Genomic DNA, 17,182 nt, shown 5'->3' with positions numbered 1-17,182 from the left:
TTATTTTACTCACAGAATTTGTATATTGGAAGCCAAACCTCTCACCCCCTGCTGTTGCCTATCACCCAGCTGTAGTCTCAGCCTCTTGTTGTCCATACACACCACTGACAGGGGCAGCAGTAGATCTACCTCAAGAAACTGTCTTTTCACTTGTGTGCGAAACAGCCCCTCAGCCATTGAAGGTCACAGTGAGAAAGCTATTGAGGCTCACTGAAGCCCAAAATGTTGCTGTCTTGACCTCTTCCCGTTGATCACAGGCATTTTAACAGCACCTGCAGTGGTGGGTCCTTTCCAGAAATGTCACTGTTGTCCATGAAATGTAATTTCCTATTTTATTAGTGGGGTAAACAGGCTACGTGTATTACGTTTATAAACTTTGGGTCTTGCTTCTCAAGTCCCATGTACCTTCATTTTGAGAACAGTGTCTGCCATTGAACTGGAGCTCACCATTAGGCCAAGCTGGTTGACTCCAGCGTTCCCCTTTCCTGAATACTGCAATGCCAGTACTGTAAGCGTGTCTACTTGGCATTTTTATTTTTGAGAATCTGTGATGTTTGGATGATGCTTGTGTCAAGGCCAGAGACGATGCCAGCCGTCTTTTTCTCCTACCTTGTTTTTTGAAACAGGGTCTTTTGAGCAGACTTTGCTGGCCTGTGAAGTTCCAGGATCTATACCTGTTCCCCGTGTGGACTGGAGTTAGAGATGCAGCCGCCGCACTTGGCTTTTGTGTGTTCTAGAGAGCCAAACTCAGGTCCTCATGCGTTCATTACAGGCAGTTTAAAAAGTGAACATCTCCTTAGTCCCAGTGCTGGCTTTTAAAAATGTGGGTCCTGAGGCTCAAACTCAAGTTTTCAGGCTTGGGCAATAAGCATTTTATGACTGACTATCTCCCTAGCACCTATGTAATGTATTTCTTAAACAGTAAGATGTAGAAGTTGAAATTATTTTTTGGCCCGTGACTACAGAATGCATATTGTGTTACTTTTTGTGAACATTAATATTAATCTTGTTGTGGAACTCGTGAGTGGCCAGATGCATTAGTAGCAAATAATAGTAATCTGAAAGGAATCTTTTACTTTGAGTAACATATTTTCAATACTTTCTTAAAATATTCAGTCACCATGTTGTAATAGTCACTAGCTACATTAGTCCCTGGTAGAGCATCAGCGAGTCCATTGATGCTTCAGTGCTAGGCATTGACTTCCCTGCGGCCCTCCACAGGTGATGGCTGCTGGGTCTCCTGGTTACCTCACGGCAGCCTCTGCCTCAGTGCCTGCTACTTCACTTGTGCTCAGGTGTAACGAAGGTGCTTTTTTCCTGCATGTCATGTGCCATCCTCTGTCAGCATCTACAGCTTCCTTGCCTCTTGCAATCCTCGCAGCATTAAAAAGAGGGAACCTGCTATCCATTGGACCCAGTCTCAGAGAATACTGTGGCCGGTTTGAGTGAGGGTCACTGGAACATCCTCTCTACCAGCAGGAAGCTCAGCGAGCTCTCTTGTCGTTCATGTGTTCACTGGCTGATGGTGTGGTGGGTTCAGCTTCTCTGCTCTGACATGTCTTCTTCACTCAGCTTAGTCATTTCTAGATTTTAAAGAGAAAGACATATGGCTCTTCTTTTCACTTAGACACTTGTAAGCCCCTGTATAATTCATTCAGTATTGTGGAAATGTTTGCTTGACTGGAGCGTCCACTTGTAAAAGCTAGTAACCCTGAAGGATATCAGTAGAAAAGGAGGGAGAGCATCTCTTTGCTTTTAATGCAGTTGGAAAGTTTAATTTGAAGAATTTTGAAGCCAGCCTCTGTCAGCATTTACAGCTTCCTTGCCTCTTGCAACCCTCGCAGCATTAAAAAGAGGGAACCTGCTATCCATTGGACCCAGTCTCAGAGAATACTGTGGCCAGTTTGAGTGAGGGTTACAATTCCTGTTACAGATGGTGCCAACATGTTTGGGGCTGTGGTAGGTTCTGAGACAGGCTACAGGCACCCATGGCTTAGTAGACCTTACACCAGCCATTTTTATACCAAATCAGTTACTGGAAACTGAGAATTCAAAGGGGGAGCATTGAATAACACAGAGATAGTGGCATCAGGTATCAGCTACAAACCCAAGAGTCATGCTTAGATTCTTAAAAGCTTAATCTTAAGAATAGGGAGCCTGGGCCAGAGACCTCCTGGGTTCACCGGGTGCAGTGTAAAGAGTGTGAGCTGAAGGGTGAGTTCACATGTCCTTTTAACCCTTGTTAATAAAAGCTTAACAAAGCCTCCTGTCAGAGGAAAAGCAGAGTTTACAAAATCCCAGCCAATTTAAAAAGTGAAATAAAAAGGTAGGACTGAGACATGATAGTGTCTTGTTAACCCGCCTCTCTTTGGTGGCATAGTCGCTGTCAGTCTCGCAGCAGTGTCTAGGCTTCCAGGAAGCCACTGGAACAGGAAGACCAGGCTTTGTCCTAGTGAGGACTCTCGCTGTCTTCTCAATCTGCGTAAGGACTTGGAGCACCTCACTCATCTAACACAGGAGTGTGCGCATGTTGAACCATGAACGTGTGTAGCTTTCAGTCCTTGTTTCTGAACCATGGACTGGTAAAACCAGGATTGGTGTGTAGCTTCCTCTCTCTGCAGCGCATGGCCTGTGTCCAGAGAGCCTATTTAGAAACAGGAGGGGTGATCTAGTTCCTTCTTTGGCAGAGTTCACATTTCCTCTTCCACTGCGTGTCCTTGAGGGTCTGTTTCCCATTAGCTTTTTCTGTTGCTGTAGAACCTTCAAGGCTTCAGTCATGTATCTGCTACTTTTCTGCATGCCAAGGTCAGTATAGTGAAAAGCCCCAAATGCCAGGTAGCAATCTTAAAATTATGTCGTTTGAACCTGTCTTAGATCACAAAGCAGAAGTATCCCCATGTGGGGTTCAAAATGTGAGTGCCCAGTATCCCAGGTACAAACTGTATGGTGCTGAAACCATGTCTCTGCTACAACAGATCATCCACTGTGAGCATCAGTCCTTCGGCTCTCTTCACTCTGCAGTCAAGGGAGGGGCACTGATAGCGTGTTCCAGACGTCTTATCACTACATAGGATTGCTGCACCCGTAGGCTCCTAGTGGGCTGTCGAGGTGCTATCAGGACAGTCGTGCATTCTGTGGGCCCCACTGACAGGGACACTGTTGTCAGATGGTGTTGGTACTAGTGGACAGACACCTGCAGTGGAGCCTTCCTGGTGACTTAAGACAGTGCCTGCGCCATACCAGACAAGTTCATCTCTTACCCACGTGCCCAGAGGCCTGGCCATTATGGGACTGAGGGGCCTGTTCCAGAAGGTTGAAGGTCGCTGCTCATGCCCGCCTTTATGGCCTGATACCTCCTCTGTGCTCAGGGGTTTAACCCCACTAGGCTAGCTCAGCAGAAGGAGAGTCAATTTTCTACCAGAGACAGCCTGGCTCCCCTCCAGATATTGTATCCTAGAGCTTCCCTCAAACCTCTTCTTCTAATTAATAGGACCTACACCTAAGCCAAAGCATTTTCTTAAATTTTCTACAAATAAAGTAGTTAATAATGTTCAAATTCATTTTAAGTTTATATAATGCATAGCTTTTGGGGAGTCTCTTCAGTTAAAATGATAGAAAGGATAAACAAAAATGAAATTGCATGTTGAGATTTATGTGTGGCTTGTTAGACCACATGGACCTATCCAGGGTGTTGTAAATACTGATTCTGTGCTCACTGTAGTTAGTGCTGCAGGGCACAGCCCCCCAGCCTTGCTGCCCTGGGTCTGACTGCTGTTGATAAGGAAGGCAAGCCTGGGTTTAGGGACCTCTCAGGGTTTAGAGGTTCTTTTGTGACTTTTGCAGTAAGGAATAATCATAGTTTTTGACTCATATTTTAAATTGCTCACCTATAATTTGATGTCAGATTTTGTATATATATCTTATCATTCCAGCTGAAGGGACATTTAAACATTCAAATCTTAAAAATTCTAAGTAGCCAGTAGATAAGTTTTAGAAAAATTATTTTTTATTAAATGTCTGAATATCTAACTTAATGATGTACTCTCAACATTTGAATTTTTGTTGTTAATACTTTTGTTTAAGACAGTAAAACCATCTTGTTAAATGATCTAATGCAGGCTGACCATACGCTCGTAATCTCTCTGCCTCAGCCACCCCAATATAGAGCTTATGGGCATGTACTATGAGGCCTGGGTTGTTTTTTTTTTTTTTTTTTGAGGCCTGGGTTTTGATTGTCCTTTTAAAGCTGACTTTTAGAATCAATTTATTCATGAAAGATTAAAAATATTAAAGACTGACTGAATTGATGCATACTGTTTTGAATAAAAATAATGTTTTTTTTGCTTTCTACTCCTAGGAAAAATTCCTTTGGTTATCGGAAGAAAAGAGAAGAGAAGTTTACAGTGAGTACATAAAGTTGTGTGTGTGTGTATGCGCGTGCGCTCACATGCATCTTCTATGTGTCTGCCTGTGTGCACTCATGTGAACCCATACACTTAGATAACATAAGAGCCAGAAGGAGACTTCAGGTGTCTCATCAGCCTGCAGCTTATCGTCTCTTAGAGCACTGAAGCCCACTGTTCAGGTAGGCTGGCTGCCAGTGAGCTCCTGTGATCATCCTGTCTCTGCCCATCAGTGCTGGGGTTCCAGACACATTGCCGTGTTTATTTTTTTACTTGAGTGTTAGGAATTTGAACTTGGGTCCTTTTGTTCACAAAGCAAGCAACCTTGTTCACTGAACCATCTCTAGCTCCGAATGCTCATTTTTACAAGACATTTAAGTCTAATAATAAGCAAGCATGAGAGTTAATTCTGTGGATTAAGACTAAGATAGGAGGAGGAACATTGCACAAAACTTTAATGGCCTAAATTTCAAGTTAGGTGAACCCAGAAATGACTCGTGCAACACTTATAGACGTTTCACACAGATGAGAGCTGGAAGATCCTTTGCTGCGTTCTGTGCTGCCCTTGTCTCCACACTGTGTGACTTTCTGGGGTGTCCTTGTGTTGCAGAGCAGTCAGACTCAATCTCCAACACCACCAAAGCCTCCATCACCGAGCTTCGAACTGGGTCTGTCCAACTTCCCCCCGTTACCTGGAGCTGCAGGCAATTTGAAGGCAGAGGACTTGTTTGAAAACAGGCTTTCCAGCTTGATCATAGGATCTCCTAAAGAAAGAGTAAGCTATGTGTCACAGCCGTAACGTGTGTCGACGTTTTCTGAGCACTGACTTTGTGCAGGGACCTGGCTCAGGTTCTTCACACACATTAAAAGGAGAAAATAATTGAGGGAGGTGTGAGGTTTGGGTGATTTGCATTGGTCACGTGCTGGAGCCAGGGTCAAGCCGTCCTTCTCATGCTATCTGCTGAGGCTACTGTGGACCTGTGCTGTACAGATGCTTAGATTAATTTTTGTTGTTGACAAAAGTTTAAAGCTTTTTTTTGTTTCGCAAAACACAGAATGAGACACAGGAATCTGAATTACACCAGAAATAAGACAGGTTTTTTGGGAATCTACATAGTGTAAGTAGCAAGAAGCTTAGAGTTACTTTGTTGTGGTCTGGTGATTTCATGCAAACTCTAGGCTACCACAAGGTTGCACTGTGGTAGTCATCACTGCTAGTCTTAGGTGAACTACTAAAGTTCAGAGAAATTCCTTTCCAGGGTTCCTGCAATACACTTAGTTAGCTACACAGGTTGGAAGTGGGATTTGTTCCCCTGCCAGCATCAGTATTTAAAGATTATGGGACATGCAGAGAAATGACTTTCTGCCTAGTTACTAAAGTGTGACTAAGTGCTGGGGTAGGGGTGGTCTTGTAGAGTAGTCCTGGTCCTGGTCCAGGTATTCCTTCTGCTACAGTTGTCAGCTGTGGCTGTACATCAGATCATACATCTGCCTTGAGGTGCCGGGGCACCACACCACAGTAGTTAGGGCGATGACTTTGCTGAATACAGTATCTTGAGACTAAGGTCAGGTAAAGAGTTTAGTAAAGGTTTCGTGTTGAGAGATGGTAATTGCTGCTCTTTTTTTAGCCATGGAAACTATATTTTCCAAGATTCTTCTATATTATCTAGTAAGTGTCGCATGTTAGAATTGGGCTGTCTTAGAAATTACAGATCTTAATGTCCACATTAGTAAGTTCCAATTGTCCTATAAAACAGAGAATTATGCATTCCAACAGTTATGAAGTCTCGTTTTCAAGTTATGGTCTTCTTGAATGATTGGTAAAAGGATCCTAGCAGTCGCTGCTTTGAATGCACTTGAGTTTCTGTGCTTTCTGAAAGGCTGTACTGGGTTGTGGCCGAGTTACACAGCCTACACTGCTGCCAGGGATGGTACATCTGCAAAAATGTACCAGGACTTGACATAGGATTGTGACTCTTTGTAAAGTGTGTCGTATGTGTCTGTGTTTACATAGAGGCAGAGTTGAACATATGTTGGATCTGAGCATGCTGTTACAAATAGGAAGTCATTGGCTGCCCTGTGTTTCAGTAAGCTAGGTTCCTTTCATTTGAGCAGTCATAAGAACCTCTGGTCCTCAACCCAGCAGAATCTCAGTCTCTGGTTAACTCCCCACCCCATCCCCAAACAGGGGTCTAAACTGTGCCATTCTCCCCAAGTGCACCTCCAGATACTTCATTTTACCTTTGAACTGATATGCTTTGAAAAGAAAGGCAGTTAGTAAATTTTATCTTTTTATATTTAAACTTATAACCATTTACTTGCCCTAAAATCACATACTGGGTTAATGGCATACCATGAGTAAGCTTGTATGAATTATTGCTGTACTGAGAAAGTCGTTGATGGAATAATTTCTCATTCTCTCAGGTCTTAGCTTAGTGACTTGCCTGTTAAGTTGGCTAAAGCAGGATTGCACACCTGCTTCCATGGTGGTCTGTAGTTCAGGTGAGAGCTCTTGTGGATGTGTGTCTTCAGCCCAGCACCAGGCACTCAGATTATGTAGGTGTGGATATCTGTGTCAGTTTTTGTTTTGTACTAGTGACAAGAGTGAATCATAGTGTACTGTCTTGTCCCTGCTAGGGGGAGCCCTGACATGTCAGATGAGTATGGTATGTTTGGTAACTGTGCACTTAAGAAGACAAGCTTATGGATAACTACCATGCATTTGCTGAGAGCAAGAAGACTGAGTGCTGTCCAGCAGATAACAATCTCAAAATGTAGTTGTTATGTTGTTAGGGGCTTCTTCTCCTATGTCTTTCTGCTGGGGCTTGGCAGTTTGTTGGTAGGATACTATTGGTTCTGTTGGCTTCAAGGGTGAAGACACCATTCAGTATCAGTCACTCAGGGGTTGGGAAGGAGGCTCTCCAGATGGGTTAGAGATCACCATGGTTTTAATGGTTAGACTCTTAACTCCTTAGGCAAAGATCTGACAACTCGTAAACTGCTACTTAATGATTTTCAGAACCTCAGTGCAGATGCAAGCACAAATACTGTTCCTGTAGTGGTCCCCAGAGAGCCTTCCATGCCAGCGCCCTGTGCTGTGACAGCAGCGTTTGAACGTTCCCCTTCTCCAGTCCATTTACCTGAGTAAGTATCTGTGTTCTACCTGCCTCTGCCATGTACAGGTGGGGTGACCTGTTATGTTACATGTGATTGTTAAACCAGCTGGCATTTTCACAGGGATCCCAAGGTGGCAGAAAAGCAGAGGGACTCCCACAGTGCGGACAGACTCCCTTCTACCCCTACTACAACCGCATGCAAATCAGTGCAGGTTAATGGAGCAGCAACAGTAAGTTTTTCGCCTGCCTTGCCCGGCACTCGGGCATTCTGTGTATGTCCTGCCTCGGCCTATCTTTAGTCATCCTAATTTGATTGATTGTCATTTGTGTGTGCCTTCATTTCTCTGTACCACGTCACTGAGCCTTTCTGTGTCAGTGTGGGATCTCTCGGATAATAACAAGGCCCCAACTCTGTCCTGTGTGGTGGAGTTCAATCATTTTCTTCATTTACTGTGTATGTCATATGTATGAAAAATAGTTAAGCAGAATGACTGAAAAGAGCAACTTGGTGTCCTCTTGCCCTGTTGACATCCCAGTGTTTCTGCCACGTGTGGTGGCTCAGACCTCTAGTTCCAGTGCTTGGGAGACAGAGCAGGACAGTGACTACAAGTTTGACGCCCCTGGTTTACATAGCAAGGTGCAGCCAGCTTAGGGATACATAGTGAGTGAGGCAGCGAGTCCTCAGATTTAGTAGTCTCTGTCCTTGATGACCTAGCATCTTCTCAGCTTGGTGCTGAGGTAAGTCTTTACGTTAAAATTGCACTAGTTTTGAAGGCACACACCTGTAATCCCAAGACTTGGGAGGCAGAAGCAGGAAGATGGAATTTCCACAAGCTCTGTGTAAGGGCCATACTCAGTAAGACTGCATCTCAGAAGGTGGAAGCCGGGGATCAAGAGTTAAAGCCCGGGCTGGAGAGATGGCTCAGTGGTTAAGAGCATTGCCTGCTCTTCCAAAGGTCCTGAGTTCAATTCCCGGCAACCACATGGTGGCTCACAACCATCTGTAATGAGGTCTGGTGCCCTCTTCTGGCCTGCAGACATACAGACCGAATATTGCATACATAATAAATAAATAAATAAATAAATAAATAAATAAATAAATAAATAAATAAGTAAGTAAGTAAATAGTTAAAGCCCATGTCACGTACTGTGGCTAGCCTGCACTCCATAAGATACTATTTCAATAAATGATTGAATAAGAGTCACAGGACCACCCTGTCACACCATCTTAGCTCATTCCGTGTAAGCAGAGCACTTGCAGATGTCCAGTCTTGGGTCAAGGGAAGCAGGGTTTGTGCCTATTTTCCCTCCTTTAGCCTCTTAGGCCACCATATTTCTCAAGAATGCCTAAAGGCTTCATGCTGGGGGCAGAGTTGGCTCACCATTTCCTTGCTGGGCCTTTGTGTCTGTTAGCCATTGTCAGCTCTGTGTGTCTTGGTAGGGAAAGTGCACTGCAAGGAAAGGGAGTGATTTGTTTCATTTTAACCAAAATGAAAAACCAAACTCTATCCAAAAAACATGATTAGCTTCGAAAAATGAATGTATGTTTTCAAAGTATTTTCTTTTAACAGAAATTTAGATTTATAGCACCTAAACAAACAAAAAGCCAAAATCTAACATAATTCAAGGAAATCCATTCATGGTTCAGACTCCTCTCCTCCAGGAGCCAGCACTGTTATATTATTCCTCTTCAGTCACCTTCCCCTTTCCAGAGTAGTTTCAGACTCTGCAGACTCCAGCCCCACACTGACACAGTCATCAAGTCCTAGAACTGGACTGATAGCTGTGTCTTAGCTCGGGTTTCTGTTGCTGTGAAGAAGACATGTGATGACCACAGCAACTCTGATCAAGGAAAACATTTAACTGGGTGGCTTACAGTTGAGTCTGTTCTCACCGTGGCAGGTCATGGCAGTGTGCAGGCAGACTGGTGCTGGAAAAGGAGCTAAGAGCCCTACATGTTTATCTGAAGGTAACAGGAAGTGAACTGATCTAGGCGAAGCTTGAGCATAGAGATCCCAGAGCCTGTTCCCACAGTGACACACTTCCTCCAACAAGGCTAGACCTCCTACTAGTGCCACTCCCTGTGAACTTATTGGGGCCAATTACATTCAAACTACCACAATTTGCTTTATCATAGTGAGAATTCTTGATCCTCTACACTTGTCCACAGTGCTAGTGGCCAGAGCTTTGATGGTGGTCACTAGCTGCCATGGACATGACAAAAGTAATGAATTTTGTGAACGTTTTAAAAGTGAAAATACCAATGAAGATAGAATTTTATACTAAAAACTAAAATTTGATTTTATGTTGCTCATCTCTGAAGGAACTACCATCCCTGCTATTTTGTACCCATAATCCCACATTTTATGTTTCCAGGAATTGCGGAAGCCCAGTTATGCAGAGATTTGTCAGAGAACAAGTAAAGAGCCACCTTCTTCCCCATTACAACCCCCAAAAGAACAAAAGCCGAACACTGTCGCCTGTGGGAAGGAGGAGAAGAAGCTTGCTGAACCTGTGGAGAGATACAGAGAGCCCCCTGCCCTCAAGTCCACTCCTGGGGCCCCCAAAGATCAGAGGAGGCAGCCTGGGCGCCGACCTTCGCCTCCAGCTGCCGGGAAGCGTCTGAACAGGGAACAGAACACTCCCCCAAAGTCTCCTCAGTGAAAGCTGGATGCTGGGAGGGTCTGGAAGAGCTCTATTCACCACAAACGAAGCTCTCCCACTCAGTACAGAATGAGCCGCTGGTTAGGAGCTTGCAGTGTCTGTGAGGCCCATGGGTTGCCTGCAAGTTATTTTCCTTCTGTGAGTTGGATTTCCCCTCTTAAAAAAAGAATCTATTTTTCAGGATTTAATTATATAATATAAACCTTATTTTAGGTTGGTGCTTAACTGGAGGTGACGCAGAAGTCTGTTTTTCAGGATAGAAAATGTATTTATCCTAACAAATGGATATTTTTTATTAAGCCTCCACGTGGCTCTGAATGCAAGCTATATATGAGTTTTTCTAAATTAAGGGAACTACGCTACTTCATTTTTTTTTTTAAACAACTGGTCTGCAAGTGCAAATGGGTAGGGTGTCCCCAACAGATGGATGAGGGCTGATAGCGCAAGCAGGGGCAGCCTTGGCCTCACAGAGCAAGGGACTGGCAATGTCAGGGCCTGACATACTGGCACAGGAGCTGTGTTTTCATCTAAACCGTTAGTTAACAGGAAATTCTAGCTTTAAAAAGATACATATGTATATACAGTTCTTTTTGGCCTAGTGAGCAGAATGAACCTACAAAGAGCACCCTAGAAAGAACTGAACCTTTGAGTTTTGATGTCCTGCGAGCAAGTAACCAGCTTCTCACTCCAGTTCCAAGTGGCTATTATGTAAAATAAATTCAAAGCACATTGTGAATAGCACCTAGATGAAACTAGAATCTCTGTTGCCCACTGACATCATACCATGAAGTTGTACCATGATGTTTTGGTCCCTGTGAGCAGGCTGCCTGGCTCCCAGCCTCGAGTGCCTGCTCTGTTGATGTTCCCCCACGTTCTTGCTGGAGAGTCATGTCTTAACCGGCTCTGTGTGGATGTCTTCCTGTACCTCTGCATCGGCACATGAATTTAGAAGTCTCTAGCCGTGAGAGAGTGGTGTTTGTGGTCTCCCCTCTGACTAGTGGAGGACAGAATCCTTGCTCTTTTGACCTCCAAGACGAGGGTCTTGTTGATTCTTTCTAAGAAGTGCTGCACTTGTGAAGAACAAGAGTGCAGTAAAGTTAGTGAGTTTATAATAAAGTTACAGATAAATTATTTTGTTTTAAAATGCCTAAAATTTTTCTTTAAGTATTCTAAGCAGCAGACATTAAAATATTTCCTGCTAAGTGTAACCATACAGCTTATTCCACAAAATGCTATTTAATAAGACTGAAGGTTGTTTTGTTTTTTTTTTCTTTTTTTTTTTTAAGGAAAAAAATTATTTCCATCCAATATTTAAAGACTTGAATTTTATTTAAACTTGAAAATGACTTTGCCTTAACTTTTGTATAAGACAGCTTAGAGCTCACGGAGACCGGCCCCTGGGTTGGTGGGAGTGGCTGTGCGGATCGATCTCCTGGTGGTGGTTTTGCTGAGTACGCATACTGTTGTACAAGAACTCCAGTGGTTTTTGTAACATACCTTACAGAGCTTCAACAAGTGATCTTTTTTCAGACTGTTGAAAAATCCTGTAAGTGCAAATAGTCGCTACTGTGTTAAGTCTGTGCACTTGGGAGTGTGCTCTGCCTGTACAGTGTAAATAATCAGAGCATATGAGAAAGGTACCCTACAAAGAAGAATCTGATAAAAATTATTGATATATTATAAATGTTACTGTTGAGCTGGATGTAGATAAACTAAATGTTGTGGTTTGAGTATTATTTTAATTTGTTAAGGTTTTTCTTTTCCCCTTATACTGGTGTGTTGAACTGATTTTGCCTCTTTGCTGCAAAAGGGAAATGGAAAGTCTTATTAAAAGCCTTTGGATGTTTTCATACTCTTAAAAAGTATGTAAGTGCATACTGATCATATCTGAAGTTTAAAGGTTTTGAAGGAGAGTATGGAGAGCAGAGACTGGCAGGATCTTCCGATGAAAGTAAAAAACAGAAATGTACTAATTAAAATCATACTTTGCTAAGTGATTTATCCTGCCAGAGGCAAAGATGCCTGATGCATGTGACCATTTCCTTGAGAGCAACTGTCATTCAGTTACATAGGAGTATACTCAGTGCTCTTTCAGATGCCTGTGAAAGGAACATAGGATGAACTTCCTTGTAGATGTCAGATCACTGACAAAAAAAGAAGATGAAGAAGAAGAAACAACCAGCCTTTTGAACCCACACTAGCAGATACTGTCTCTCTGGAAAGGCAAACCTGAGTCCCCAGGTCCTTCACATCACAGCTTTACTGGAAGGGGGGCCAGAGTACGATCAGCTTCCCTTATCCCTGAGGGTGCTCTCGCAGAGGAGCCCTGATTTTTAATGAGAAGTCCTTTCTCCAAGGCTGAGCACTGCAGCAGGAAGCGTGAGTGGCAGAGCCAGCTGGGGGTGCTTGCTGTCTGCTGGCTGGAAGTGTAAGGCTCAGTGGCCGCATGCAAGGGCAGGGGGGCATGTGCACGAGGTTGGGACACTATAATCACTGCTTAGCCAGTGACAGCCTGGCACCAGGAACTAAAGCCTTGCTCAGATGTGATTTTTTTTTTTTAAAATAGCACTCTTTTTCAGGAAGCAAAGGTGATATGCCAAATATCTGCGTATTGTCAAAGCAGAGGCTTCCTGATGGCTGAGGTTCTCCACTCAGAAAACAATGGAGTTACCACAATAGGAAACTGTCGGGTGCATGCAGACTCTTGCCATGTCACACACAGCAAGCGTGATACGTGCTTTTCATAATCTATTTTTTAAGTTTACTCATTCCTTTCAGTATCTCAAGGTGTAGAATCAGAGATACCAGTCACAATGACATTTTTAACTTGTAAAATTGTGTGATGATACTTAATTATCATATGGAAATATGGAATAGGAATCTGGCCCCATTTCACCAGACCTGGATTTCAAGTGATCCCTCTCTCAGTAGTCAGTGTCATGGTGTCTCTGTGGATCTTCCTGTCATTGCATCACTGGTTGCCACTGGTGGGTGGCAAAAATAAAAATAAAAATAAAAAAAAGGAAAAAAAAGTCTTACATTGCTGTAATAGGGTTTCTGCAGTTGATATTGAAGAACTGGTTCAGTGTGTCACAGCAGGCGACTGATGGTGCATACATGTCGTTGTGTCCCCTTCAGTGAGCTGTAGTTGTGGGTTTGTGTGCTTTGTAGCCTGTTATACGGAAAGCAACAGACAATCGAAGATTCCAGGAGCGCTAACAGCTGCGAGTCCCAGCACGGGAGTGTAACGTGGAAGCTTGCCTGAGGGTTTCTGTTTCTGTTCTTCTTTTCATTAAGACTGGAATCAAGCTTACATGTAAACTATTGGTAATTTAAGTTTCCTTTTGTGTCATTCAGTGTAAAACTGTCTAATTTGAAAAATGTAGGTTATGAAAAATAAAAGATTTAGGCACTGTTCAATTTTTCTTTTGATTCTTTTAAATTAAAATTTTCTTCAAGAATACATTTTTTTTAAGATTTTTGTTTGTTTGTTTGTTTGCTTGCTTCACTCTATATTCCCATCACTCTGCATAAGGATGATAAACAGGGGCCCAAATCTAGTTGAGGTTTTAAAGTCTTCCAGCCCCTCACATAAGTTGGCCACCCACAGCCTATTGGTGCAAGGAGCAGAACCCAGGTCCTCTGGGAAAGCAACAAGTACTAACTACTGAGTCATCTCTCTAGCCACTCCGGTGTGTCTTTGTTTCTTTTGAGACTGGCCTGAAACTAGCTGTGTAGACCAGGGTGGTCTGGAACTCAGAGCGCTGGGATTGAGCGTGCACCACCACACAGCTTCCAGGTTCTCAACTGTGAGTTATTTCCCCAGGTTTGTGATGTCCTTTATTCCCTTATGTGACCACTTACATGCACCTCAGTCCACCTAACCTCGCTCTTTCTGTTTCCGTGACACCATTCCCTTTAATAGACATATTCCCAAGAGTTTGTGTTCTGCAGCTCACCCCATGTTCAGGTGGGTGTGTCCCCTGAAGGCAGTTTTCCGTCCACGAGAAGCTCCGTCCTACTTCCTGTTCTCCGAATGCTGTGTGTAACTGAGTAGGAAGGTACTCAGTACTTACCTTAGTGTGTGCTGATTGTGTGTACAGCCTGGCCTTAGGAATTTAGAAAGAGCTGGTGTGTGGGCCGGGCGATGGTGGTGCACGCCTTTAATTCCAGCACTCAGGAGGCAGAGGCAGGCGGATCTCTGTGAGTTTGAGACCAGCCTGGTCTACAGAGCTAGTTCCAGGACAGACTCCACAAAGTTACAGAGAAACCCTGTCTCGAAAAACCAAAAAAATAAATAAATAAATAGTTGGTGTGTGACTTAGTTTGCTGTGCCTTGTAACGAAGCTTTACCCTCGACAAAGCTCAGTAATTCACGGGATTATCACAGCCCTGTGGACTGCCTGCTAGTTATGGCTGGGTGGTTCTGGTGACCCGCTAGCTCTGAACCAAACCTTGTGCATACACAGAGAAGTTTGAAATTAACTAGCTCATCCTCGCTTTCTCCTAATCTTAAAGATCCTTTCCCTAACCGCTGGAGAAAACAGCTGACAGAAGTAGCACCGTGAGGCTGAAAATGCGGTCTTTATTCTAGATGGCCCTGTGTCCATAAACCAGGCTAAACGAGTGGATGGATACTGGGAGGTATCAAGTATTTCCTACCCCTCTGCCATGCTAGAGGATTTAGTTTAGAGAATTGTAACATTAGACTTAAAAAAAAAAAAGTGGCACCGTAGACAGCTGACTGGACCCAAGCAGTTCCTGAGCCAGGTAAACTATGAGCCCACTGAAGAGTCAAGGCTATGGACTTTTCCTGCTTCACCAGGGGCTGTAGAAAGGGAACTCAGAGAAGAAAGGGTCCCCACTAGGTCCAGTGCTTATAGATTCTGTGCTCTCAGGAAAGGTTTCATTTGGCCTAGGTTGCTCGGCCAGATAAGCTGAGCCCTGCCTTCATGAAACTGGAAGGAGGGGAGACTGGGGTGGTCCTGTTGGAACTGAACCATGGGGTCACGATGGCAGAAGAGTGTCCTGAGCTAAGGAAGGCTGGCTGTGGCAACCCCATAGTACTTAAGTGTGTCCTCAGCTTGGCCGTAGGAAGAACATTTGCTAAAACTCGTTGTCTGGCTCCATCCCAGGACCACCAAAGAGGCCTGGTTGGACCAGTTTGGATGATGGTCTGGAGAATGAAGGACTACTATAGAAGACACATCTGTTCTGTAGCGCTTAGCATCTTAGTGACTTGGGATTTGGTATTGGCCTGTTTGTAATTCTTCAGACCTATGATGTGTCCTGACACGGAAGCATTGGGTTTACATCTTATTCTAAGGATTGAGCTGTGAAGTCTCGAGAAAACCAGCAGACAGCAGAGAGAACAGAAGTAGAGGGTGGGGAAAGCAAGCTCAGAGCATGGCCTCCTTCCAAACAGAATTTGGGCTGTTGAGGCCTACACTGAGGGGAAGACCCAGCTCCCTAGAAGTCACTACCCAACGGTGTGCAGGGAGGGCTCCTATTTAATTGTCAGCGGTCTCTCGATAGGCCCACCCAACCTAATAATGGCTGAGAGGGCAGGCTTTTTCCTGGTGACAGAATTGGAAAACAGTGCAGAACCCAGTACCTTCCTGCACAGAGCCTGCTCTGTGGCCATTGCTTCCAGGACCACTGGAGTCCACATCAAGAGAAGTACCAGAGCCGAATTTGCAAAGTTAGGACACAGCCAGCCTTCTGCTGGCCTGCTGTAAACATGAGGCGTGAGGTGCTATTGGCATGTTCGCCAAGTACGCGGGCAGCTGTTGAGAGCCAGCAGGCTTTGGCTGCAGTGGGGAAGCTTGTCTTCCTTTCCTCTTGTTTGCTTTGGGTTCATCTTGCTCCTCTTCCTGCTCAAGGTTTGGGGTTATTGGCTCAGGGGCTTGTTTTCTAATGTAAGCGGTAGCTTCCTTCCGGTTGCACCCTAGTTCTGTATGTGTTTGGTGTCCCCTTTGTACTGTGGGTCATTTAGGAATGTGTAATTCAGCTTCCACCTAGCTGGGGATTGTCCTGTTGCCTTCCTGTTTCAGACTGTTAAAATGATTCCATTATAGCCAGAGGACATGATGCTTTTGGTCCTCTTGGAAGCATGTGAGGGCTGTTACAGCTCTTGTGGTCCCCTTGTAAAGGTTGTATCCTCTGGGATAAGAGGGTGGCTGGTTCTTTGTCCTCGCTGACATATCTGTCTGGTTCTGTCTCTCGCTGTAGGTGGAGTAACAGCTGTAGTAACATATATGCCTGGCCCCGTGTTTGCTATTTTCTCTTGCAGCATAGGTAGGCTTTTGCTTTATAGTTTTTTGAACCTCTGTTACCTGATGTGCACGTGTTTAGGTTTGCTGGATCCACCCCTCTATTGTGAAAGGATCCCCCTCCTGGACCCCTGGAAATTTCCTTTGCTCAGAATTTGCTTTATTTGATACTAATTCACCAATTCTGTGTGTCTTCCCCCCCCCCCACGTTTATATGGCACACTGTTTCCTTTTTTATTTTTTAACCCACCTGTACCATCGTATTTGAAATGACTTGCTTGTAGATGGGATGTAATGACTGTGTTTGTTCTATCCCGCCATTTCCTGTCTTTTGCCTGCTGTTCCTAGCACATTTATAATTACAGTGATTGGCATTTCTCTACTCCCATTGCTTTCTGCTTCCTGTTGGTTTTTTCATTTAATACTATCATCATCATTATTGTTAATATTTCACATTTATTTATTTGGGAAGTGGGCACAGAAGGTAGAGGACAATTCTCTATTTCCACCAGTTGAGTCCCAGAGATTAAACTCAGGTTTGGTGGCAATTTCCCTTACCTGCTGAGCCATCTCCCCAGACCATGGTCTGCCTTCCTTTTTTCTTCTTGCATTTCTGCGTGTTATAATTTACTGATTCTAAATTCATACCTAGGAGTCATGAATGCAGCCCATCAAGTTACCTTTGCCAGGTAGGCTCTCCTGGGTAGTCTCTAATTCATGGTGTGAT

The 17,182-nt window shown here is 44.1% G+C and overlaps 1 protein-coding gene across 4 annotated transcripts in view; it reads left to right on the top strand.

Moving 5' to 3' along the window:
- Larp4b (La ribonucleoprotein 4B) overlaps positions 1-13,603 on the top strand; it is a 75,996-nt gene extending 62,393 nt beyond the window's left edge. For 2 of the 4 annotated variants that reach the window (XM_075970259.1, XM_075970257.1), the window contains 5 exons: positions 4,358-4,403; positions 5,014-5,178; positions 7,423-7,547; positions 7,641-7,749; positions 9,896-13,603. In XM_075970259.1, the coding sequence (XP_075826374.1) occupies positions 4,358-4,403; positions 5,014-5,178; positions 7,423-7,547; positions 7,641-7,749; positions 9,896-10,183 (733 nt within the window). In that variant the 3' untranslated portion in view covers positions 10,184-13,603. The remainder of the gene's footprint in view (positions 1-4,357; positions 4,404-5,013; positions 5,179-7,422; positions 7,548-7,640; positions 7,750-9,895) is intronic. The other 2 variants (XM_075970258.1, XM_075970260.1) reach the window with 2 other exon arrangements.
- Positions 13,604-17,182: the final 3,579 nt, after the last annotated feature.

Source organism: Microtus pennsylvanicus, chromosome 4, assembly GCF_037038515.1.
Source record: "Microtus pennsylvanicus isolate mMicPen1 chromosome 4, mMicPen1.hap1, whole genome shotgun sequence".
Classification (NCBI taxonomy): Eukaryota; Metazoa; Chordata; class Mammalia; order Rodentia; family Cricetidae; genus Microtus; species Microtus pennsylvanicus.
This window is presented reverse-complemented; position numbering and strand designations above follow the sequence as displayed.